The sequence below is a fragment of the Struthio camelus genome, chromosome 5, assembly GCF_040807025.1.
Source record: "Struthio camelus isolate bStrCam1 chromosome 5, bStrCam1.hap1, whole genome shotgun sequence".
Taxonomy (NCBI): domain Eukaryota; kingdom Metazoa; phylum Chordata; class Aves; order Struthioniformes; family Struthionidae; genus Struthio; species Struthio camelus.
In genome coordinates this window covers 76,629,818-76,656,011 of record NC_090946.1, presented here as the reverse complement: position 1 = coordinate 76,656,011, position 26,194 = coordinate 76,629,818, and the positions used below count along the sequence as shown (strand labels likewise).

The 26,194-nt window shown below is 50.5% G+C and overlaps 1 protein-coding gene and 2 long non-coding RNA genes across 5 annotated transcripts in view; 2 read left to right on the top strand and 1 right to left on the bottom strand.

Moving 5' to 3' along the window:
* The first annotated feature begins 6,900 nt into the window (after positions 1-6,900).
* On the top strand, positions 6,901-11,816 carry LOC138067545 (uncharacterized). The gene is made up of 3 exons (XR_011141704.1): positions 6,901-7,287; positions 10,293-10,367; positions 11,774-11,816. It is a non-coding gene; the product is annotated as an uncharacterized lncRNA (long non-coding RNA).
* Positions 11,431-25,787, bottom strand: LOC104141402 (uncharacterized). Of its 2 annotated transcripts, XR_011141703.1 has the most exons (5): positions 25,488-25,787; positions 21,294-21,619; positions 18,710-18,773; positions 11,787-11,944; positions 11,431-11,563 (listed from the first exon to the last, which is right to left on the bottom strand). It is a non-coding gene; the product is annotated as an uncharacterized lncRNA (long non-coding RNA). The 2 variants fall into 2 exon arrangements; XR_693528.2 differs by lacking the exon at positions 25,488-25,787 and having other exon boundaries at positions 18,710-23,906.
* Positions 24,899-26,194, top strand: part of HIF1A (hypoxia inducible factor 1 subunit alpha) — a 36,259-nt gene continuing 34,963 nt past the window's right edge. The window contains exon 1 of one of the 2 annotated variants that reach the window (XM_068947361.1): positions 24,899-25,191. In XM_068947361.1, the coding sequence (XP_068803462.1) occupies positions 25,157-25,191 (35 nt within the window). In that variant the 5' untranslated portion in view covers positions 24,899-25,156. The remainder of the gene's footprint in view (positions 25,192-26,194) is intronic. The other variant, XM_068947360.1, reaches the window with a different exon arrangement.

Below are 26,194 nucleotides of genomic sequence, written 5' to 3'. Positions count from 1 at the left end.
GCAAGTCCCGTCTCAATTCTTCTCATGCACTATGAGATATTCCCACTATCCAACCTCCAGCTGGAGGGACATCTTTGTAGCGCAGTTATCGTCTTGGTTTCCAGCTAGAGAAGCCAGAAGGAGAACTGAGGTCCTCCAAGTTTTTTCAGAGGTGCTTTTTTTGACACTCCTAGTGATGCTTTTGTCATGGCAGGCCCCCTGCTTCAGTCCACCGCATGAGTGCCACGCTCCCCTTCCCCTGGGGCTGTAGCAGATAGTCTCATACAAATCTCTGCAGCGGTGTGGCAAAGTGAGAGGCTGGGTGTCGACATTCAGCAGACTCTGCCATCAGCAGATGAAGGTGTTGGCAAGCACAGGTGGCATTCTAAAAATATCTCACTTGTTTTATTCTTGTTTCAAAGGCCATTAAGTATTTCCATTAGAGTCTTTTTTCATCTTCAGCATGGAGAAGTGCCTAATACTCCCACTCATCCTTTATAATCCCCTGAATCTAGGGATCTTCCAAATGAGACTATCTAGGCTGCAGATCTGGGCACATATTTAGTGCTCTACTGCAACTCCATGCGGATGGGCAACCAACCTGAGTTTCTTCCCATTTCAGTTGTTCTTGCAGCATTATAATTCCACCGATCTCAAAGTGTCTGCTGTGGGTTTACTCTTACCGGCGAAGAGCACAATCAAAACCAATTATTTGTCACCTGAACATAATTTACATGAACATGACTTTTTAATGCAGACTATTTAGATCTGCTTCTTAAATATCACTGTACCTGAAGCGTCACTGGGAAGTGGCTGCTCTTCTGGTAGGTGACTTATAAAACCACATTTAAAACCGTGCAGAGGCAAGAGAGGCCAAAGGCCCGCAACAGAACGAAGCTCTGGCCTCTTCCCCAGCTCCTTCTCCGTCCTGGTGAAACACGCTACGGCTGCGTTTCCAGCGTGTGGACTGTGCTTCCTAGCAGTCCTGCAGTTTTAGTCATCCTAATGTGTTTGCTTAGGCACCAACATTAGTGTCAAAAGCACTTAATGCAAAGGAAATTTCCCAGGAGCGCACCATTCGCTGCCAGAGCAATCAGTCTTGTGTTCGGAGAGTATAAACTGTGCAGCGTTTACTACTGCAGGCTGCATAATGAATTACCGACATGTTCTAGATGTAATTCATATGTCCACTTTGCAGCCAGGCCACATGTGAAAAAGCTGCTTTGCCCCGTATTGGAGACCCGTGGGTCCACCCCCCCAACCGATGGCAGCGAATCCCCGGCGAAGGCAAAAATATTTATTGTTGGCCTGTCCTGTTATCTTGTTTTGAGCTGATTATTCAAACGGACGCTGTGATATGGTGACCCCCCCCTGGAGTCAGGAGTAGCATTTTGAGGCTGTTCACGGAGAATCATCTGTTTCACTTCCAGCTAAGTGGGGCTGGAGTGGGCTAAGGGTCGGGCTCTGCCACCGGGCGTCTGCGCAGAGGTAGCCGATGCCTTTAGCAGCCCCGCCGAGGTCAAGGGGGCCGGTCACCAATACATCACTGATACACCAAGCGTCTCAGTTGTGAAACACTGCCTTCAAATACATTCGCAGAGCTTAGTTGTGGATTTTGGGGTGGAGGAGTTAGCAAACAGCCTTCTCGTGCGACCTGATCTTTTTGAAAGCAGCTAGAAGTCTCTGTCTTTGAGCTCTCCTCAGGCAAATGAACAGAGACCTGGCTCGCCGATGGCTTTAAGAAGTCCTCTTTACTTTATGATTTGTTTGCTGCTTTGATTTTTTTTTTTCAGGTTTCTGTGTCTTTGATGTAAAGGAAGCAGTTATGAGGAACTTGAGTTTAACCGCAAAGGTGAAAACTAATGGGAGATTATATTTAAATCTGCTGCCTGAGTTGGAAAGGCAATTCTTACAGCAGTTTCTGGTCTCTCATCTCTTCTTTTCCCTTTGGCGCAGAAAATGAGCTTTCTGGGGTTTCCTGGACGCCGGGTCTGGCTGCAGATTGGTGAAGCAGCTCTGTGTGGATGTAGATGCCTATCAAGAGGCGCTGCTTTGCTTTCCCCCTACTTTGTACCCGCACGGGCTGCGTATGGGCACTTTGCAGCCTGCCCGGGCCTGGATGCGGCTCGCAGGGCAGCGGCGCCGGGGTTGCTGGCGTGCGAAGGGCAGGAGACGCTGCGCCCGGGCGGGAGCTCCTCGAGCGGCGCAGCGGCGAGGCTGGCTTCCTCTTCCCCCCGCCGCCGGCAATTTACTGTAACACGGTGCAAGTCACCTCACATGGTATCATCAAAGCGGTAGCGTTTATTCCAGGGGATTTTTGGGGTGGATTTGCCTAAGGTTGGTGTGCCAGAGCTGGAGAGGCCATTAATTAGCGCAAACAATGCTGAGTTTCAGCCTCTTTTGAGAACCTGAGAATCCTTTTTTTAAAGCAGCAGGTCCCTCAAAGGGCCTTGGGTGAGCCTCCGCACCACACCGAGGGGCGTCCGAGCACAGCAATCCCATCCTGGGGCTCCCAACCTGCCCTAATGAGGATTTAGCATCCCCACTACAAATCCGTAGTTTGGGACCCCTGAGATCCTCTAACCCCTCCACACTTGCCCACGGGGGCACCACGGGGAGAGTATTCAATCACTGACTTTCCTTTTGCCCAAGTATTTGAGGAAGAGAGGGGTAATTTTGAACAATGCAACCGTGATCAAGTGTTTGCAAAGCGGATGTTGCAAATAGTACTTAAATCCCAAATCCTGGCATTCTGCAGCCTGCGGAGAAGGGGTTCAGGCTCCCGCCCCCGCGTGGCCCCGTCGAAGCCAGCGCTCTGACGCTCCCAGGGGACCGAGTGTCTGTCTGTCTGTCTGTCTGTCTGTCTGTCTGCCTGCCTGCAGCAGCGGGGATTTCGGCAGCCAGCCGGGCGTCTTACGCCGCGCGCTGCAGCCGCCGATCGGCGTAGGGCTCGCAAAGGGCACGCCGCCGGCTTTCCCGGGGCGGCGCGATCCCTGGGCCCGGGGCGTCGTGCCGCCCTCGGGAACCCGCCGGGTTCTTGCTCAGGGCTGGGTTAGTGTCGGGTGTTCGTAAAACACCGAGCAGACGCTACTCTGCTCAGCCTGCCAGACTCACAGCGAAGCCGATTTGTAATCCTTCAGGGGTGTTAAATTTGATAGCAATGAAGTGCCTGTAAGAGCCGCGTTGTCAAAGGGCAGCCGAAGCAGAGGAAAAAAAAAAACGTTCTTAATTTCAGAGATCTCTCTAATGCAGAGATCTGCGTGCGGCTGCTGCAGCCCGCGACAGCCTCCGCCGCGCGGGTGGGAGTCCGGAGCAGGAAAATCAGCCCCCCTAGGTCACAGACCACTGTTGGCTGGACACGCGTGAGGGAAGCCTGGACCCGTGATAGACGCCCGCGGTCGCGTGCCAAAAAAAAAAAAAAAAGCCTAAGTGGTGTAATAGAGGCTCAGGCAGGGTTTTGGGGGGCGGAGGGGAGGTGCGCTAGGGACGGCTCGAGGGGGACACGGAGGTGGTGAGAGCCCGCTGCGGCGAGGGTGGGTGAGCTGCGACAGCGTCCCCAGTCCGTTATCAGAGCAACACGTGCCGGGAAGAGGGGGAGAGGTTTCGAACCGGGAATGGGGGCACGTCCCGGAGGAGGGGTGCTGCGAGGAAATGTCCCCAGTCTCCGGTTTCGGATGCCCTTCTCGCTCGGCAATATTGGCTCTTATTTCCTTGGGGTTGGGCCCAAATGTCAGGGAAGCAGAGCTAGGTTTCCCTGCCTGAAAAGCAGGTGTTTCAGCTAAGTGAACAACTGATTTAACTACTTAATTTAGCAACAATTGATTTAAAATGTTATTTCAGCCACTGTCATGAGCAAGAAAGAGATAAAAGGTCCTTCTGGGGCCCGGCTCTGCCACGGTGGCAGGTCCCCTGAGGAAAGGCTCGCGGAGGCTTTGGGGACACTTCAGGCTGAAAAAATAAACTAAAATCCCAGGGCTAACATGGCAGTGAGTTAGGTGGCAGGATGCAGTAGGAAAAACACATTATGATCATTTCGGATGCTGGGCAGCCTTTCTCCGAGACGTCATTCCCAGCCTCCTGCCGCCGGGCACGGCACAGGCCAGCGGGAGCGGGGAGCGCAGAAGCACTTTCGAGGTGAGCACTCGTTGCGGTCCGGCTCGTGCATCGCCTGTCCCTTCCTGTCGGGGCGTCGCACCCACAAATCCTCTCCCAAACGGCAGCCCCCATCTCCTCCTCCGCTCACCCCCGTGGTTTTGCTGTGGTTTCCAAGAAAACTTTCTTTTTCCCCCCATCCGACAAAGTCAAGCGTGTGCTGTCGCCCAGCCCCATCGAGCAGTCAGCACAGGAGCCGCCTGAGACCACCGACTCATTACGGAGCCTTATAAATAGCTTCCGCCTGTGATATGGTAACAAAATGCTGCCTCTGGAAACGAGGAAAACCTGGGGGGGGGGTGGCAGGGGTTTGGATGCTGATCCACCCTCTCGGCCACCTTCCCGGGAACGTCGCTTAGCGCCGGGGCTGCGCCGGAAGATGCTGCTTCGCCGTCGAACGCATCGACCCGCTCAGCTGTTGGGGGCTTCCCGCTGTGCCACCGGGGTCACTCTGGAAGGGCACAGGCTGCTCTTTGAGCTCGTCAGCCAGGGTTTTATGGTATTTGTAAGAAAAGGTCTGTGTGTGACTGTGTTTACTGTCACGTCATTAAACCACCACCTCTGGCAACACCCGGCAGAGGGGACGTGGGAGCGGGGGGTCTCCCCCCGGCGCTTCCCGCATTTCGGGCTCGTGGCAGCCTGTTCCTGGCGGTGCAAACCTGCTCCCGCGGGCCGGGGTCAGCGCCCCGAGGGACACCGGCCACCAGCGAAAAATCAGAGCCCCTGAGTCCGGCGGATCCTCTAGAAAAGATAGGAAAAAAAAAACCACATTGAACAACCAAAACCAAAAAAAACCCCCAAAGCCCCAACAGCTGACCGTTGGGCACCGTGTGCTGCCGAAACGTTCACCAAGCCCCCAGGAAAGCAGCAGGCGGCGGCGGGGAGGCTGGCGGCGCGGAGCCGGCCGAGGAGGCTTGCAGGCGAGCCCCGTCTCCCCTTAAAGACCCCACGGGGCGGGTGGGAAAGCCCCCTCCCCCGGCTGGAGCGGGGCCGGGGGGGTCAGGGCCAGCGGTGAAAGGGGTTTCCGTTGGCTGCCGACTCGGAGAGGGCAGGAGAAGCCGGAGCCGGAGCCGCCCCCGGCGCGCTCACCCCGGCTGACCCCGCGCCGAAGCGCCGCTGCAGCCGGCGGGCGCCTGCCGCCAGCCGCCGTCGGCCCCGACCTGCCTGCAGCTCCTCCGGAAACGGCTTGTGCGTTAATCGCAGAAAGGACCAAACTGCCGAAAACGTCGTGCAGGAGCCAGAGGAGCCTGGCACGGAGCCAGTTCCGGCGCCGGCCCAGGCGGTCCCTCGGCGCTGCGACAACACGTCGTCGGGGGGTCCCAGCGAGGGGGCGTGCGCTCGCCGGGCCGCTGAGGAGCGGCGCTTAGCCCGGAGGCGCTGCGAGGCTGCCCTCGCCGGCGGCGAGTGTTGCAAGCCGGGGCGAGCTCGGTTGCCGCAGGGGAAGGACACGCCGAGGACGCGCTGCGTGCCGCCCGCGGGCTGCCAAACCCGTCCCGTGGCGCCCGCGCCTCCCCTCTGCCGGAGCGCCCCGGCCAGAAGGGGTGCGTGGGTCTCAGTGCGTACGTGCCGCTGTAGGGAGTGAGACTCCTGCTTGGGCAGGAGACTTTGCAGAAGTTGCAGGTCTCCTGTTATCTTTTAGACCTGTAAGACCATCATCTCACGAATGATGCTGGGTCCTTTCTGAAGAAATGCTGGTATTGTGTTCTAGTACGTAAACATGCACCCTGCCTCCCCCCGAAAACATTTAGTCCATCATCTAGTTAGACCTTAGCTGAAGCTTTGCTCCCTGTGAGATGAGATTTGGCTAGAGTGAGGACTGGAGCTGAATTCTGCTGCGGAAGAAGCAGACCGTAGTCCGCAGAACCTGTTTTTTTACAGCGTTAAAAATATGTGATAACCGGCAGACAGTCCTGCAGCTGAGTCACCTCTTGCAAACAGAGTGTCACGTTAATGTTTGTCTAGAAACACCTTCCCTCAGAGCAGCCACCCTTGCCCCTTTCAGACAGCAATGCTATAAAAACATACACACACATATATAAATATATATATATATAACTTCAGTGGCATTTCACACCGCCTGAACGGCTGCCAGAAGCCCCTTAGGCGCTGCCTCCTCTTGAGGCAAGGACACAAACAGGAATTTGAATTATGTCCTTGATTTCCTCTTAAAAGTTAGAATTGACTTCTTACCAAATTAGAGAGGTTGGCCGATCGTGGGCTATTTTGCGATTGATGCTGTATCGCAGCCGATAGTCGCCGGCTCTAAATCACCAGCGCTGCGGTTGTCCCAGTGGAGTGACACTGATTTCCCTGGGCTGAGGCCTGGGACTGCTGGGTTTATGTTAAACAACAGGAGTTTGGCCTCCCAGTTATGTCACAAAACGGAGCGCAGGGAGTGAGGGAAAGGTAAAACTCATCTGAGCAAAGGCGGCTGCTCGGCTTCGCCTCTGTGGTGGCACAACGTTGGCCTCTTAATTTCCTACTGATTAAACTGTAGGAAAACAAAATCTGCTTCGCCTGGAGCAATTTGGCTTCCACTCAAGAGCTTTCTCATCAAAATGAAATATCATTTGCTGTGAAACCGTTAGCAGGAGGATAAATGTAGTTATAAAAGCAGCTATTTGTAAAAGCCAAATGGGGAACACTGATCTGCAGCAAAATGCTATTATTGGTGGGGGGGGGGGTGAAAAAAAATCTCCGCAAGAGCTCTGGAGAGCAATACCTGTAAAGACCAAGTTTCATCAAGACTGTCGATTTGCTGAGTTTTTTTTTTTTTCAGCTGACCCTGTCTGCAGATGGAGCAGGCAGGTGTAGAAGTCCTTTCACAGCTGACACACTTCTTGGCTTGGCTGAAACACGCACTGGCTTGGTGGGAGTGCAGCTGTCGGGATGCCCCATTTTTGCCCCACAGTCTGAAATCATGCCCCAAGCCCTGGCCACCCAAAGGCCACAGCGGCCCGTGCTAGGAGAGTTGGTGTTTTTTGGCTGGACGTTTGGAGGACACGTGTTCCCGGTGCAGTTGGTGACATCTTCTTGGGAACCGCAGTGCAACAACTGGTGTCGTAGCCTCTCGAACACCCACTTACTGTCCTCGACAGGGTCCAGCGCTGGAAAACTAAGTGGCAGCGAAAGGAGCAACCAAGGTCTTATATAATGGTGAGTAAATAGCAGGTTGTTTTAGTCCTTGGAACTAGCCACAAGAGGGAGATGTGATTGGATGAACCAAATCCATATCTTTAATAAGCAGAAATATCAAGGAATTGAACATTAGCTGAGAGGTCATTAGAAGCGCGGGGAGAAATTTCACTGGCAAAGCCTGCAGTTTCGGAGCGTCCAAGTAGCTGAGTTGGATTTAGGAAGTAGCTTTGCAATGGCAAATTGTTCATGTGGTGTGGGTTTTTTTCTTTTCCTAAAATCCCCTTAGACTTAATAAAAAACTGTTTTTTCTTTAAAATTGTCTGCATTTGACCAACACGAATTAGAAGGTTTAAAAAATTCTGAGTGGGGAGGGGGGAAATTTTGACTTCCCAAAACCGCAACAAAAATGAGGAGTGGAATTTCCCTTTCAAGCTGATTTAAAATAAGTTTTTGATCAGTGAACCAAAAAAACAATGATTCAAACAGTACAGCCTTAATTATCTTACCCTTAAGGGCAATCTGATGGAGCGATGGCAAAGCATTTTGGAGCGTGTTACAGCTCTGCTTACCGCAGTCTGTGCTTTAGGTTTGAACAAAATATTTTCCCCCAAAGTTATCCGTCACCTTTCCCCTGTCTGAGAATCACTTCCACTGCAAAAAATAAACCTTTTTTTTCTCTTCTCGCTTTTCTTCCCTCCCACCTCTCCCAAAAGGAACAAATCCAGACTCTAAAATCAAGAGCTTTGGGGGCGTGAGTTTTCGGGAAGGGACTTGCCAGCCCACCCAGTGATGTGGATAGTCCTTTTAAAACCATCCCTGCTCCTAACGGAGATAAATTCTGGAGAGCCATTTGTAACAGGGGGGAAAACCAGCGCTTGTTCTCCTCTTTGTGCTGCTCCTGTTATGTAAGCCTGAATACAGTATTTGGCTCAGTCCGGTCACTTAGTCCTTGGGGCTTTCAGACCTATTTACACACAAATAGACTAACATCCGTCTGAAAGTCATCTTGGGCATAGAGAAGCGATCCTTTTGCCTCCCAAAAACAACAGCCCCTGCACCGAATAACTACTCGGCGAACCGAACGCCGGGCTGGTGCTTAGAGTAATCAGCTTAGATCGACTAACACAGTTGTGCAAGAGCAGAAAATACCCAGTCAAGTAAATTACATCATCCAGGGACAAGCTATTCCAAAGCAAGCACACTTTTTAAGCCTGAGTAAAAAAAATCTGTTCAATTGAACATTTACATATATTTACAAGCAGCAGCAGCAGTTCATCCTTTCTTTGTGAAAAAAGAAAAAGGATCTTTGAAGTTTTATCTAATAAAAAAGCACCTGACTAAATTAATTGCTGGCCTAGATCCTGAATCAATTAAAATCCCATTATAATTTTTCTCATATTAGTAGTACCTGGTATGCAGAGCCCCCGGTCTGGAGGGGAGGAGGTCAAGGTGTTATTTACATAGCATTATATACACCAAAATGCCCTGGCTAAAACTGGGGCTGTCTTTGAAATATTGTACTCATTCTGCTGCCAGATCATCTTTGTAACAACCTCCATCGCTTGATGCTCCGTTCAAATCTGTTGCTCTCGCCAGTTTTAAAGACATTGTAAGAGGAAAGAATTAAAGTTCAAGGGGGTGAGGGAATTTAGAGGCCATAACCACAAGTGGATTCCAACTCTTTAGCTCCTGTTGACTTTTTTTTAAACTGTCCTGTTCAGAAACATTTACTGAATGGTTTGTTGTCAAACGTGAGAAGAGAAAAGGGCTGCCGGTGCTGCCCTTGGCTGCGAGCGGCTGCAGATTCCTCATCTTCCTCCTGCCTTGTGCTTTTTTGTGTAGATCTCACTAGCATGAGCGTAGAGCTTTCCAGCTCTGTGGGCAAATTTTCTAGGTTAGTCCCCTGAAAATATTAGCCAAAGGAAGTATTTTGGCTTTAGCAAAGTGCAACCAGAAAGTTTGGCTTTGCAGCAGGTCCTGTGGTGCTCCCTTCGTCGCAGCCAGAGCACGACCGCGTGGTAAGATTGCAGAGCGGAGGGAAGCCCCAGCCCAGAGGGGTTACGTTGCTTAGACCAAAACCCGTTCCAACAGCCTTACACCACTAGCCAATGAAATCCAGCATAATAAAGCCCTGTGCTGCAATGAAGCAGTGGGGTTGTGTAAAAGCAGGTATCCTCAGCTCGTCAGCAGATCTGCTCGATTTGAGCCCTGCATGCAGCCTGAGCTGCTGGATCATGCCTTCGTTTTGCTTTTCCATTTGCAGAAAGCACTACACCACTCCCAGAGCTCTGCTTTGGCTTTCTGAGGTTTTTCTTGAAAGCTCTCCTGCAGCACAGCTTCTTGCTGTGGTTTCAGCCTTAGATTACAGTTTGGTCCCAAACACGCAAGGATGGCACATGTGGAATTCCCATAGGATGGGACAAAAGTATATAATGTGGTTGGACTAAGACCATATTTAAATATGGGGTGTTTTTTTAGTCTAGATTGAACTTTGTCTTGATTGATAGAAAATTATATTTTGGCTCAAATTATTCTTTCTTTCTCTTCTTCTCCCAAACTTATCTGATCAAGTCTCCTTCAGTTTTAAGAGCATCTAGATATTACATTTAAAATTATTTTATTTTGGAATAACTTTTACTTCCTACCTTTCCCTCCCACCCCTTTTCCTCCTCTTTTTCCATCTAGTTCCTTGTGATCTTGGCTCACTTTAGCTTAAACTCATATCACATAAGAATGGCCACATTAGTAGCAAATGAAGGTAAAATCTGTGCAAGTGTAATTGAACCTTCTAGGATTTTATCTGCCTGATTGTGAGCGTTAGCACAAGGATTATTAAACTAATGTGAATCTTAAAATTAGTTATTGGCTTCTGAAACATACGCGCAACATCAGCTGGAGGCTGGGCACATACTTCATAATTATAAGGCTTAATAATGGCTAGGAGTTGAACTGGGCAGCAATAGTAAGGGCTGTTCATATTGATCACCTTTCCCTTGCCTGTTTTCTCTCCATCTCTTTTTTAGTTCCTTCTTCCTGCCTGTTCATCTGTTTGATCTTGCAAATATTCTCACACATCTACCTTGATGGCAGTGCTGCAGGTAACCACATCGATTTCTGTGACCGTTCCATGTGTAAATATAACCACGGCCTTGAGGGGTGCTGGTTAAAATATAATATGCATATTATTACGTATAGCACATAGAGTTCCTCTGTTCATAAGAATGAGGAAAGTCCTTAATAAAAATTATTATTATTTAGTGACAGTCTTGTCACTGGCATAAGTGTCCCTAGGTAAGTGTATATTAAATGCATATTTTAAATCCTCGGTCGGTTCTCTCTACACTGCAAATGAGCTGATAAATGACTGCAGCCTGTTTAGATTATAATATGAATTGACATACAACAAAATTGTTCAAACTCCATCTGTTTAGGTTACATAACTTGTGATCTGAAGCGATTTTAGAAGCAGGATTTACTACATAAATAGTGCAATTTCCAGTAAGGAGATTAAGGCTTCTTTGCTGGGAAAGGGTGAAATTACCAGAAAAGCTGTCATTGCAATGAATAATACAAATAAATCATGTTCCAAAACACACAGGAAGACAAAATTTATGGCATTGCCTCCCTCCACACCCAGATGCTCCCTCAGCACCTGTCATAGAGAGCAATAACTTGCAACACAGTATCATTTAGGAAATACCTTCAGCTATATTTTCTATATACGTTAGATCATTTGAAAATCAGTGCTGATATTAATGTTTTGCAATTCTGTGTTTCAAATCCTAGTGGCTTTACATAAAGGCCAGACCATGCATCAGAAAGCATAAAATATCTTTCACCAGTGCAAACACGCAGAAGCAGTCTGAGCCGCTACTGGTTCGGTAGTAGACCGCAGCAGTGGGTCATGCTGTGCGTGCCTAGGAGAAAAGTTTTCTCCCGGTAGCTGAGAGCAGCGCTGTGTCTGCGCTCTGCGAAAGCATCCGAATTTTGAAGTTTGCCTCTGTCCGGCTGATCTTTTTTTTTTTTTTGGTATGAATCAGGAGAAAAACTCCCTATTCAGCCTACTTCTGAAGACCGACAGCTGAATGTTTCTGCAAACAGGCTGTTACCACATGTCACATCCCTCTGAGACGAAAAAAAAAAAAAATCCCATTAAACAGCTGTTTATAGAAAGCATTTATTAAAATAACCAGCAGCGTTTGCTTCCGTGAAGGCGCTATGGCAGCGCTGCTCCGGGAGCAGCAGGGCACAGCGAGCGGCTCCAGGTATCTGTCCCCAGAACAAATTCTCTCTTCTGGAAAGAAAAACAAGCGGTGGGCGTGCAGGAAAGCCTTGTGGCTCGCGAGCCTGGGGAGCCGATTCGCAGGCCCACGTAATCCCTGAGCGGGGCAGCCAGCTTTCCCACGGGGCTATCCCGCTCCCGTCCCCTGTTGCAATTTTTTGTGTGGCTGCTTCTAGCGTCGCCTCCGTTTCTGCTGCTAATTTAGTTTTTTCTCTGTCACAGCTCTAGCACTCACCTGTTCCGGGACACCACGCTGGCCCCTGGGAAGCCCTCCTGGCTGCGATGGGAGTTTCTCATCTTCTGCCTCTGGGGTAACATTTTGGTGGAGACTTTGCCACGGCTCCTCATCAGCTCCCTTCTTGCTCTCCCTCCCGCTGTTTTCTCCCTGGAAAGCTGAGCAAGTGCGGGAGGTGGTTCACAAGAAACGCTGTGCTGGGAGCTCCCATTTTATCACTTGCACGCTGCTATCCCTCTCCTGAAGCCACTTCATCCCCGAGTCAGGTGTTTACGATCCCTGTGCTCTCCTGCCACCTCCATCTTTCTACCGGTCCCCCTCACTGCTCAGGACCTCCAAGGACAGCCCGCCGGGATGCCAAGGGAAAGCCCCTCTGTTCCCACACTCTCCTCTTCTCTTTTCCACCAAAATGATCTACAACCAAGCAAGGAGAGGCCAGACCTTCACCTTGTTCTCATAAAAGTCTTCTTCACTTTAATATCACTTTTATCTGCTCATTTTACCACAGTGGGGGGGATGGACATGGTCATGCAGATGTGAAGAAGAAACGAAGTTCCAAAGGGGAAACAGCCTGTCTAGAAACTAGTACCCTCAGCAATGTCAGCCAACCTATTTAGACACAAAACATTTTTGAGAAGTGTCTTGCGCTTGCAACTGAGGAACTGCTGCTTATAACCTGCTGTAGCCAAACGTCAGTGAGACTGCTCACTAGACTGGGGATTATTTGTGAAAGGGAGGGATTACAAAACCAGCTCCTTCTTGGTGCTCTTCTTCCTTTTCTTCTGCACCTGCATCTGCTCGGGCTGGCTACAAGGCAGCCTCCTCTCGGCGCTGCTGTGGCACTCACCGCGGGTGCAGGCTGCGCGCACGGCTGTCCACAGACGTGGTCACACCTGGACCTCCTCATGTGCTACAGGCCATGGTTTCCCATTAAAACACCTGTGCCTGGGCTTCACCAGAACCTCATGCCAAAGCACCCAGGGGAGCTGGCACTGAGTGAAATGGAGATATAGTTTTTCATACCTGGGTCCCAGTTCCTAGGCTTGGAGATAAATTGAAAATCAAAGGGGAAAACACTAACCAGAGCACTAACCCAGGAGATCTGCAATATGGCATTCCCCATATGACAGATTATGAATGTTTCCAGCTGGGCTGGCATCTGAAAGAAATAAGGACAACTTTTGGCCTTGCCAAGTATTAAAGAAAAAGGTCGTCAGTGCCAGAGCTGTCTGGGAGACACGGACACATCCAGCAGGGAAGGGTAACCGCACATAATTGCCCTCAAGAAAATACGGTCATGTGAATACCAGGCTCATTTAACACCACGTGCTCAGCAGAAATTACAGTCTCCCTTGATAAAGGTCAGAATTGTGCTATAGCAGGCCGTGAACTCTGCCGTAGGTTTCGGAGCGAAGAAGGGATGTTCCTGGAGCTGGCAACGTGCCAGCGCGGCAGCAGCATCCCACTGCCCCAGCCAGACTTTGCAGTGCCGGGCGGCTTGCAAGCGATTTTATAGCACAGACTTACTGCAGTATTTAGGCTGTAATTGCTGTTTAGCAGTGAGGCATCTGGGAGGAGTCTCCCAGGCTGGAGAGATTACAGAGGGCCAAAAGAAGAGGAAGAGATGCTAATCAATAAGACTGACTTTCTCTGGTCAGGTGTGTTAGCTAATTCCAGGAAATTACACTTTCCTCATACCCCTCTATGAGACTGCAGGAGCTTGGCCCCGTTCCCAGCACTGCAACGCTGGCTGCGTCCAGGGGCAGGAAACGTGCCTGCGTCCAGCATAACCCTCTAGGTGAGCACGCCTCTGTGCAAATTAAGGACTTGCACTGAGATGTGCAGACTTTTGGTTTATTTTGAAAAAGTCTCCTGCTTGTGCTGTTGCAGATGTGATAGGCAGAACTTTGTGGCTATTTCCATGGGCGTGATTCCTTCACCATCCGCTGCAGCAGATGCTGCAGGATGCTCACAGATGCTACAGAAACTCTGAGGTCGTGTGGAGCGTTTTCAAAGACACGAGGGCTCTTGGACATGAGATCCTGTGTTTTCCAAAATAAGCAGTGTTTCTTGGTAGCTTTCAACTCATTTAACTCTTTTTCAACCCATCTTTTTAAAAGGAATTTGCTTTACAGGAAAATAAGATAAGGTTATATGATGCAAACTACTTGTCTTTGCTTGATTGCGTTAAAAAAAATGTGAGGGACTTTTTGCTTGTAAAAATCCCTTCCAGGACAATTAGTGGTTATTTCTCAGGTCTATGACTTTGGAAACTTGAGCTCTGTCCCTGAGAATTTCACTGGTGGTATACATCACCTCAGAGAAGTCAATGGACTGCCAATGAGCTGACTTTTCAGATGAGCTCAGCTTGCTTGTTTGTATTTCGGGGCTGGGGTGGGGGGTGGGGGTGGGGGGGCTCTGCTAGGGTTTTTTTTGTGGCTGTGTTTCTGAAGAAACTTCCTAGGAGAAGCTGCACAGCTGATGCTTCTCCGAGCACCAGCTTGCACAGAAGTGTGAGAAGCCACACTTCTCGGTGCTCTGCCCGACGCAGAGCTGGGGGCACCTTGTGCCTGCTCTCCCTTGCTCCTTCCTCCTGCGAGGAATCACAGAATCACAGAATCACAGAATCGTTTAGGTTGGAAGGGACCTCTGGAGATCATCTAGTCCAACCTCCCTGCTCAAGCAGGGTCACCTAGAGCACATTGCCCAGGATCACATCCAGACGGGTTTTGAATATCTCCAGGGAAGGAGACTCCACCACCCCTCTGGGCAACCTGTTCCAATGCTCTGTCACCCTCACAGTGAAGAAGTTTTTTCTCAGGTTCAGATGGAACTTCCTGTGGTTCAGTTTCTGCCCATTGCCTCTTGTCCTGTTGCTGGGCACCACGGAGAAGAGGCTGGCCTCATCCTCTTGACACTCCCCCTTCAGATACTTGTACACGTTGATGAGATCCCCTCTCAATCTTCTCTTCTCCAGGCTGAACAGGCCCAGCTCTTGCAGTCTTTCTTCATAGGAGAGGTGCTCCAGCCCTCTAATCATCTTGGTAGCCCTCCGCTGGACTCTCTCCAGGAGTGCCATGTCTCTCTTGTACTGGGGAGCCCAGAACTGGACACAGTACTCCAGGTGAGGCCTCACCAGGGCTGAATAGAGGGGCAGGATCACCTCCCTCGACCTGCTGGCAACACTCTGCCTAATGCACCCCAGGATCCCATTGGCCTTCTTGGCCACAAGGGCACACTGCTGGCTCATGTTTAACTTGTTGTCCACCAGCACTCCCAGGTCCTTCTCGGCAGAGCTACTTTCCAACAGGTCAGTCCCCAGCCTGTACTGGTGCATGGGATTATTCCTGCCTAGGTGCAGGACCTTGCACTTGCCTTTGTTGAACTTCATGAGGTTCCTCTCCGCCCAGCTCTCCAGCCTGTCCAGGTCCCTCTCAATGGCAGCACAGTCTTCTGGTGTGTCAGCCACTCCCCCCAGTTTAGTATCATCAGCAAACTTGCTGAGGGTGCACTCTGTCCCTTCCTCCAGGTCATTGATGAATATATTGAACAAGACTGGGCCCAGGACTGACCCCTGGGGGACACCACTAGCCACAGGCCTCCAACTTGACTCTGCGCCATTCACCACAACCCTCTGAGCTCGGCCATCCAGCCAGTTCTCAAGCCACCTCACCGTCCACTCATCTAGCCCACACTTCCTGAGCTTACCTAGGAGGATGTGATGGGAGACAGTGTCAAAAGCCTTGCTGAAGTCCAGAAAGACAACATCCACTGCTCTGCCCTCATCTACCCAGCCAGTCATTCTGTCATAGAAGGCTATCAGATTGGTCAAGCATGATTTCCCTTTGGTGAATCCATGCTGACTACTCCTGATCACCTTCTTGTCCTCCAGATGCTTAGTGATGACCTCCAGGATGAGCTGTTCCATCACCTTTCCCGGGATGGAGGTGAGGCTGACAGGCCTGTAGTTTCCTGGCTCCTCCTTCTTGCCCTTTTTGAAGACTGGCGTGACATTGGCTTTCTTCCAGTCCTCAGGCACCTCTCCTGATCTCCAGGACCTTTCAAAGATGATGGAGAGAGGCCTAGCGATAACATCCGCCAGCTCCCTCAGCACTCGTGGGAAGCGAGGAAGCGAGGCCATAGGTACCGTAAGGGAAGGCTGGCTATAGGGGAGCCTGAGGTTTTTGCAGAGGTGTTTCATCCCTCCCAACTCCACCGCTTCTAGGTGTTTTGCTGTTTGCCTGAGCCAGGCTGGGGAGATGGGTGAGGGTTTAGTGCTTCGGACGTGTCAGCCTGAGAGTATCGGGTCAGCTCGGCATCATGTGCGCGAGAGCCAGCATGTGCATTCCCACCCGGGAAATCCATGAGCGAACCACAAAGGCCCTCTAAGAGCTACTGAGACTCTTTAGTTTGTGACTTCCTCGCCCAGTTCATGCTGATAATCTCTCCTGTGCGTCTTGGTACCTAGTGGGTGGATTTTTCTATTGTTGTTTTTCAGTTTAAATTAATTTTAAAACCTGCAAAACTGTTCCTGTTACAACATTAGAATGGATTCCTCCTCCAGAAATCATGTTCTTCTCTGCCAATTAGATATTCTTCTGTTGCTGCTTTGGGGGAGAATGGTTTAATGCTCAGCTGCTCATCTTATCAGCAACCCACGAGCTGCTGTGTGCAGGCCTATGCTTGCTTTCACCTGGAGAAGCTTGCTGGCAGTACTGTTTTCTCTCACTTTCGTGTAGCAGTGCTAATAATAGAGATGAGTGTTATGGATGCTATTGGCATGCTCCTTTTGAAGTTTTTTTATAATGGTAGAAGCCGTAAAATAGTGATGGAACTTAATTGGTTTCTGACCTTGCTGTTCAGCTTTTCAGTGAGGTATTTTGCTCACGATGAACTGGAAGCCTAGTCTCTTGTTTTGCGGTCTGAGCTTTTGGCATTTTAGCTACAAGCATGAATTGGTTTACCAGCTTAGTTCTGGTCTTACTTCCTGCCTCAAGTTCTTGTTAAGTATCTAGACCCGAGTTCAGCGATGCTGGGCAAGCAGTCCTTTTCTTTTTACTGAGTGCTTTTCAAATGCCCAAAAGTGAAAATCACATCCATGAGCAAATGTGTTTTTTCTGCCTCCCAAGACAATAGGAAAAAAACAAACTTGTTTGCGTGTGTCTCTCTCTTTGTCCTACTGGTGCGTGAATAGATATATGTACTAAAGACTTGTATTGAGCAAAAGCTGGAAGCATAAACAATTTTTTATTTGATTCTGAAAATGGTAAGGTCTGTGGTCGCTCTTATCTAGATCCAGTTCCTATGAGACCTTTGTTTCCCACGCTCATCGGTTTTCTCTTATTGGTAAACAGTTTCATGACTTAACATTTGATCTCAGATAGCAAAGGGAGGTTTGATGCACCAACTTTGTCATTATGGTTCTGCATTTTGCTTACTCAGTTTCTTAGTAAACATCTTTTGACATATGAACTCAGGGTTTTCCTGTTCTCTGCATTGCTGTACCTAAAAGCTCCTACCATAACCTGCCAGAACAGCTGAAGTCTTCATAAACAATATAGGAATGCCTCTAGTCCATTCTATGCTTTAACTAGTTTTTCTTTAATTTTCTCACCTACCAAAGTGCACCAGCCCTCAGCGCTGGTGGCCCATGTGTCACCTGCCTGTGCATCACCTTTCCTGAACTTCATAGTGTCTCCAGCTAAAGTCCTTGGGTACAAAGAGTTTGAACCAAGGACCAGCTGGAAGCAAGCAAAGGGGAATTTGGTCTCTGCTGTTGCCGGCTGGAGGCGGATAGCCCTCGGGACAAGACACCAGGCAGGGTGCTCAGCCTGCTGCTTTGTGGTCGGATGTTCTACTGGACGTTCATTCCTGCCCCTCCTCCGTTCTCCCGTGGTCTTTTTCTTCCGTAACTGATTTATTGCTGTTCTACTGCAGCACTGGAAAGTACCTATAATGCCATTAACAAAGGGGGAACTCGGCCTTTCTACCCAAGGCCCAGATCCACAGACTACTTATGCACCTAAGTCCAACTGATTTTTATCTCATACGCCTGAATATATTTGTGGATCTGGACCTAAGTGTTCAGTTTGTGGTCATGCAGGAAGTCTATGGTAAGTAGAGAAGTGAAAAAATATCCCAGGCTAAAGCTCTGACTACTCAGCCCTCTTTCCCTTCATTAGGATTTTTTTTTGTGGCCAGGCAGAGACCTCCATTTGCTGTAAACAGCAGCAGAGTTTTGCTTCTATATTTTGATATTTAGTACTAAAATAAAACCTGTACTGCCGCTGTATATGATGGCTATTGATTATCGTCTCACAGTGTGGAGAGCTCATTTCAGTTGGCACAGCCGTGGCTTAGAGCCAGTACTGCAACTGATCATTTAATTAACTGGAAGAAAATAAAAGAAACTGTAATCTGCTGTGTCTCAGCCCCATTGTTATCAAGCTGGCAAAGCGCTTAGTTCTGCCGAGAGCAACGCTCTGCTCCTTGACCCTGTGATTTAGAAGCACTGGTTTATTCACCCCTCTTCGTCTCCCCACCTGCCTTTGGGCAAGGCCGGGAGCAGTGATACCTGATCCCTCCGCCAGCCACCCTGGTTTGCCAGGGCTGGGGGGGTCCAGGCTCGGGGTACCCGACACCTCCCGCAGCTGGCCGGACCAGCCCAATTCACTGCTCACCAGCCCAGTGAAGGCTGTAATTCTAGCTTCGTAGCTGGAAAAACTGAAGCCGGCAGAGAAGTGGATTTAAGTAAGACTAGTTAAAAAAACAAAAATCATTTCTTAAGGGCTGAGTTTAGGATTTGGAAGCTCATGAGTTCACCTAAATACGAGCTTTTCCTTGAAGGGATCACGACAGTGATTTTCATTTTGCTACTTCAAATAAAAATAATATGAGAACAGCGTGTTTGAGATAGAAATTACCGGTCCTGAAAATATGGCGATCTCTTAAAGCTTTGACTTAAAACCTGCAAGCGACTTGAGTGGTCTGTGAACAGAGAGAGAAAAAAAAAAGATGTAAGAAGTCATTGTTTCAATGATTGTGTTGCCATATCACGAGAAGAAAGACAGCTGCTTCTAACTTGTCTTTGCATGCTTAAGTAATATATTAATTACCTCATTCCCCCATAAATGCTTACAGTCCTCCAAAAGGCATGTTGTAACAGACTTACTCATTAAAGCTTGCGCTGCATTTTCTGATGTGTTGTGGGAAAACAAACAAACAAACAAACAAAACCTCAAGTCCTTTGTGTTTTAGCTAGATCCAAGTTGGGGAAATGTTAAGTAGAAGCATTGTATCTTTGGAAAGAGAATTGTAATGCCAAAACAGGAAGAAAATAGACTTTGAAACAGTTCTCAATGTTTGATCAGGTGAAGTAGTTTGGTCCCTTTGCATTTGAATTACAAATAGAGCCCATTCATTTTCACTTTTCTACTTATTTCAGAGTGGTTTTTTGGTTCACATGAGAACCTTGTGGCCCAGGCTGTCAAACTAACCAAGGCCTTGGCAGGAGGGAGGGAAAAGATCAAAAAAAAAAAAAAGGGGGGGGGGGGAAGAAACCTCTTTCAAAACTTTCCTGTTGATGATAACTAGTTGTAGGAGTCAGATAGCCGCATGAAACAGAAACCACTTCTGCTTTGGAGAAGCACGCTTTCCCCCTGCTCTGGGTTATAGCTTATGCAAACGCCGTAGCGCTGAGGGCTAGTCTGGTTTCCCTTACATCTTCTCAAAGCGTTTCACTTGTGTTTATAGTACCTTCAAAAGGGAAGCTGGGCAAAGAAGAAAGTAAAACTAGCCTGGTAGGTATGAGGCGTTACGGGCTGATTGGCATATTGGGAGTGTCTCGCTGGCTCGGCAGATGTAGGTTAAAATACTGGCTCGGCAGATGTAGGTTAAAAATACTTGGTTGGTCACAAGCAAAAACAGCCAGTGCCCTGCTTATTCGTGCAACAACAGCCCACGCCGTGCTGGCCACTGCGGCCTCGTGAGAAAGTCTGCGCTGGGACAGCCAGAGCTGAGGCCGAGACGAGGAAAAGGAGGTGTTTGCGCCTCTGTTTTGCAGAGTAAAGCAGATGGCCATGAAAGCAGTACTTCAGATGTTCAGACGTGCCCAGGAGCGAGCTGTGGAGCACCAAAACCACCATTCAGGTGCCCTGCACCCTCCAGATGCCGCTTGGCTGCGGCCCAAGGTATCCCAGCAGGCAACATTGCCCCAAACTGGGTGGCCCGCGGCCCCCAGCAGGGACAACCACTGGGAGAGCAGCTGCGTGGGGCCACCTGCTCCCAGGCTCTGCTTCCTCTGATTTGGAGCAGAGCTTTAAACCCAGCTCACCTAAGCTCCATAAACAACAGTTACTGGGCTAAAGTGAAAGAGGTCCAAGGGGAGAGAAGATTGTGCCTAGTTGCAGGCTAGCATTAACAACTGTGGATCCCCAAGGCTTCATTCAGGTCTTTGACCACAAACTCATCTACTTCTCTGAGGATAATTTAAAAACTTCATCCTCCTTTCGGTCCACATCAGGAAAACCACCATACCATTGGCAATCTCTGTTGAGGAGCGGCCAGGGTTGGCAGGATGTAGCTGACTGGCGAACCTGCATGACGTAGCCCACCGAGTGCCTGCACGCCTCATGCTTTCAGCTGGTGAAGTCCTTCCTGGGTAGGAAATCCTTCCCTCAAATCTAATTATGCTGAATTGGACTTAGTGCTTTTACTATACTGCAGAATGTGTTACCTCCACTGGGGCACTTTTCTGTGCAGAAATCAAGGTGACTAGAGTCTTTCCAAATGCCTAAATGCACTCTGACAAGCAAGCTTTAAAAGGTGCTCATCGTTTAAAAACATTATTTTGATTTTGCAAAGGGGAGAAGAAGAAGAAACAAGATCCTGGCCTAAGAAGCAGAGGAGAAGCTCTACAAATCAGAAGAGACCAGTGGAAATCACAGTTGCCAAAGAGAGATATTGTCTCTCATCACATACTCTTGTTTCAGACAAAATTTCACATTTGAGAAACAGCGGCATTCACTTTTCACTGTTTTGGTGACCACTGGTTTGGTTCAAACCAAGCATTTTAGTTGGAATTCAATCAATAATGATGGATACAACAATAAACCACCTTTCTATTGTGAAATGAGTTGATGATCAGAGATCTCAGGTTCTTGCATTGTTACAAATAAGAAGCCACATTAGATTATTGGCAGTCCGTAAAGGAGCCAAGGGTCTGCACAGCCATAGAGACTTGAGGGCACTTTTTTTTTCAAGTAAATGATTCTACAGGGGTGCTGTACGTATGGCATGTTTTGTGGTCAAATATCATTAGATTGGTTTGTGCGCTTCCCTTCCCCTTTAGAACTGTGCTTATTTACTGAATCAATAAATATTAATTTCCTAATCTTAATGGGTTGTACTGCCAAGTAAAAGCCCAGGGAAGCCAGTGCTGCAGGGGGTTGTTGCAGAGGCGTCCCAGGAGTCACCAAACCAAGTGACTTAAATGGAAGGAGTCCTTACTTCTTGCTAAAATCCTCCACCTGGTAAGTCCAAGCTCAGAAACTTGAAGTGCTCTTAGCAGAGAAGATGCTTGAGAAAAATGCAGGCCCTGGTCTTATTCCCACTGAAGTTAGCAGAAGTTTTGCCACTGAATTTTGATGGGGATGGGATTGGGTCCTGAGACAGCTAATGTGTACCGTGCCCGTCCTGGCAGTGTTTCACCTATCAGCAGACAGATCTGAAGCCATGGGCAGTAGCGTATCTCGCATCTTCATGTGGATCTGTGCTGCTGCTGGATTCCTTCTGCTGTCTTCGCTGAGCCTTTTGCTGACTCATCGTCTTGCTGGCTGTGAATTTGTCCCAATTAGTCATATGCAAACACTATTTAATACAGGAAGTTGTCTTAACGTAAGTTAGAGTATGAACTTAGTACACCAATAAAGGTCAAACAAAGTGACTAAGGCATTACCTACTGTAATAAGTTTCTCTTGTCAGGCACTGGCAAGACGGGAAAGAAAATATATGCAGAATATTAGAGGAGTGACTCAAAAGTTCAGTAAGGGGAGGGTGAAGGGAAGGGAACTTTTGCTTAATATCTCTCCAGAGCTGCTACAGTACAAAATGTTTAATCGTGGAATGAATTTCCAGTAACATCATCCTGAAACACTACTGGTTTTTGATGCAGAATTCTTTATTACGGGTTGGAGTAACCATGTTCGGTATGAGAGAAATGTGCCTAGTAAGGAGACCACAATGCTTACTCACAGCTCCTCAGCCAGTTCATGCTGGGAAGCTCGAAAGCCTTGAACAATTAACTTGAGCAGTGTTAGTAATTTGTATACTGAGATTTTTCTGTAGCGTCTTTTACTCTGGGATTGCTAACACTTCCAGAGCCTTCGTGCCTGTATTAATTAAAATGATCACAACCTAGCATGAGACTATTCAATGAGGAACTGTTTCAGTGTATTGCGCAGTATGTAAATTTAGATAATGGCAATAAAGGTGTACAAGTGAATCCTAAGATGTCACTATTTATGGGCACCAAAATTAATTGTTAATAAAATGAGTGGTTGGAGGATTGAAAATAAGAGCCCATTGGGTAGGACGAGCTGAGGTCTGTAGCTTTACCGCTAGGCTGTCCTGGCCTGGGATCACATCGGTGCTCGCACTTAGCTCCCTTTAGAAGATGAAGGGATAAGAGGTTAGTGGAAGGACTGCAGTGGAAGTGCAACGGAGGCTTTCGCTCCTGTGTGCGGACCCCTTCCTCCTCATGCGCGGGTTAGAGACGCTGCAAAGGCTGCTCAGCATGACCTGCCGGCCCCCTCTGCGGTGCAGCAAGCACCTCTATTAGCAGCACTTCGCTGCCGAAACTCCCCCGCTGCGTCCCTGGGGCAGGGGCTCTGCAGGGGGGTCGGGGGAGGCACCGAGCTGGGAGTGAGATTTCGGCACCTGCCAGGAGATCCGCCGTTTCACCAGGAGAATTCCTTAGGGGCCGTCACGGTGGCTTTGCGACCGTGCTAAAACAGCGCGAGGTTGCTGCGCGCGAGCGACTGCGTCCCTGCGCTTGAACCGGCTGTACCTCATTTTCAAATACGATGTGTCCACGAGCGCTTGTGCGGGGCTTCTTGGTGTTTATGCAGGAGACCTGAGTTTGAGTCTTGCTCTGATTATTTCTCTTCTTGAGGCTCCACTGAGCAGAACAACAAAAATATCAGCAGTCTACAGCCACACTGCCACGGGCTATCGTGTTGTCACTTCTCATAAGCTAAGCAAAGCTGGCCTTTGTCTGTATTTGCATGCGAAACCTTAAAGGGATAAAGGGAGTCTGTAGCACATGTGTCTCTTCTGTGTATCAGATTGCGGCAGGCAGGAGCAATTCATTTCACATAGAAACTCTCTGTGATTTCTATTAAATGTCACGGTCATTGCCTTTTCTTCAAAAGAAATTACAAAAAACCCCCACGGTTGTATGCAAAAATGACTGTTTGTTATGTGAAAGTTCAGACCCCACTGCAGAAATGTTAGCGAGATACAGTCCTGAAACGACATCGTTTTGCCCTGCAGGTGTTTCTTACAACATTATAAATGCATACAGCAGTGCAGGGTTGTTACCTGTGCCTGTCAAAGCTTATTTTTAAAGGGTATCATTACCTTTGCGCTATGAACTGAACAGCGTCGTATGGTTCACCTCTTTAGGATCACTTAACTTCTTGTTGGAGGAAGCCTACCAGACATGAAGTAATCTCCAAGCTCTAGAGTCCCTTCACTTTGAACTGCACCTTCACCTACTCCACAGAACCGGAAAAGTAGATGACTAAGGCACCATAGCTAATGTTGCTGGGGAGCCTCTAATTTTAAATGCGTGGACTCTGGCCGTGACTTTCCTCCCTCCGCGCCGGCCCAGCTGCGGCTCGCCGGTGCGCTGCCTCGGTCTGTCCTGGAGGTTACTTGCGAGTGTCTCTATCGCCGTGTTTATGTAAGGCTCCTCCATGAAGCTTTTCCTACGTTAATCTCTCTGACAGCAAAGCTGTGGCATTGTATTCCGGCCGGGGCTTCTGTGTTTGTCTCACTTTGATTGTAAGTAAGTGCCTTGTAAAAAAAACAAAACAAAAAAAAAACAAAAAACCCCCCTAAACCCTGCATCCTTTTTGGTGCCTGTTGAAGTAGCGTGCGCTTTCTCAGCTTCGGATAGAGGCATATAGGTGCTCCGCACGGCCTGTTCAGCCTCCCAGCCGGGAAGGCCGCTTGGCTTTTTTCTTCTTCTTCTCTTTTTTTTTTTTTAAGTTGTATCTGTCCCTCTGGCCCACCCCACGATGTGCTTATTCTCTTTAATTGATCTGCGTCTTTCAACGCATTCGCTTGATACGGCCTGGTCGCGTTGCTAGCAAACCTTCGGGAAACGGGAAGGAGTTAGGAACTGGACAGGTTTCTCGCTACAAAGAGGTGGATAGGGCAATAAACGTGCGACCGTGCCAGTACAACGGCAGGGACCGCAGCGTGATTTGGGGCGGTTTTGTGCGTGCGTGCGCTATAGGGCGGATTAGCGAGTCCCACCAGTGACTGCTGGTCGCGGCGCGTAGGAAACGCGGCGGAGGAGACGCAGGCCCGCCGTGCACGCCGCGCGGGGAGCTGGCGGCTGGCCCGAGCGGGCCGGTGCGGGGCACAGCGGGGGCAGCCCCGGTTTGGGGGCTCCCTGGGCGGGGGGGAAGGTCGGTAGGTAGGGCACGGCCAGAACCGCGTTGGAAACGCCAAAACACACCCCCGCGGCGACGGCGCCGGGGTGGGAGCGGGGGGGAGGAGGGGGAAGGATACGACACAACAGGCAGACTTCCCTCGTGAGGTTAAAACGAGCGGGGCCAGCGGCAGCCGGCGAGGGCGGCGCGGGGAAGAGCCCGCCTGCGCCCGGGGCCGCGGCGAGGCGGGGAGCTCGGAGGGGAGGCCGGGGCGACATGATGGAGGCCGGCGCGGCCCGCCCCGCCCCGCACACAGCCCTCCACGTGAAGCGCCGGCCCCCGCCCAGCTGTTTGCTCAGCTGACCCCGCCGGCCCAGGGGGGCCGGGCTCCGCCGCGGCTCCTCACTGGCGCAGCGCTGGGTCCGGGCCGGCCGAGCCCGCCCCCAGCCCCCGCCGCCGCCGTCTCCGTTTCGGCGAGCCCCGCGCCGCCCGCCTCCCACAGCCGCCGCCGCTGCGCCCCGCGCCGGCCGCACCTCGCCGCAGGCCCCGGAGCCTGCCCCGATGCTTTGAGCCCGCGCCGCCCCAGACCCGGCCCCTTCCCGGCCGCGCCGCCATCTCCGCGCCCCTCGGCGGCCATTGGAGCCGCCCGCCTCGCGTTGTGAGAGCGAGCGAGCGAGCGAGCGAGCGGGAGGAGAAGCCAAGGCGGCCGCCATGGAGAGCCCCGGCGGCGTCAGCGACAAGAAAAGGTAACCGGCCGCCGCCGCCTGCCCGCCCGGCGGCCAGCCCGGCCCGCGGCCCCGCGGCCCGGCTCTGCCCGTCCCCCTCTCGCCATCCTTCGCGCGGAGCCGCCTCCCCTCGCCGCTCTCCATCCTCCCCTTTCTTCTGCCCCCCGGGCACCCCCCCTCCTCCCCGCGCTGTTATCGCTCCCGCCGTCCCCCGTTTCCCCTCTTCTTCCCCCTTTTCTCTCTCTCCCCCCTCCCCCGGCCGCCCCGCGTTCCCCCTCTCCCCGTTCTTCAGCCCGTCTCCGCGGAGAGCGCCTCACTCTTTCATTCCTCCTTCTCCTCGCTGTCCACGTCGCCATTTTGTCGGCGGGGGGAGCGGCGCGGGCGGCGGGCGCCGGCCCCGGGGACGGGGGGGGGGGGTCTGGCCGCCCGAGGTTCGCCCTGGGGGCGCCTGCTGGGCCCCGGCGAGGCGCGCGGCTTTGTGCCTCCGGCTGCTCGTTGTTCGGCCGCTGCGCCGAACCCGGCGGCAGTTACGCTCGGCGCATTGTGTGCGGCTCCTCGTTCCGCTGCCGGGCCGAAGCGGGCGGGCGGGCTGGCGGCTCTCACCGACTGCAACGAAATCCCGGCCCGGCCCGGCCCGGCGCGGTCCGGCCGGCGGCTCTGCTGCGGGTCCGGGCCTTCGGGCCGGCCTGGAGGTGAAGGGGGCACGCCCGAGTCCTTGGATGTGCTAAGGACCCTCGGTGGCCCCCGCAATAAACGCATCCCGATTAGTTCTTCGGTGTTCTGGTTTGTCTTGTTTTCTGTAGGATGGTGAATTAAATGTGCTTGCATAAGTAATTATAAGAGGGCCTTAAAAAAAAAAAAGGGGGGGGGGGTGTTGGTTAAGGCCAGAGTGGCAAAAGGAAGATTTATCAATTTGGTTCAAATGCTGTGGAAAGTCTGAACGTGTTTTAATGGTCATTTGCTGACAACGACTATGGGTTTCTGTACTTGTTCCTAAAAATAAGTTGTTAGGCATTTTTTATTT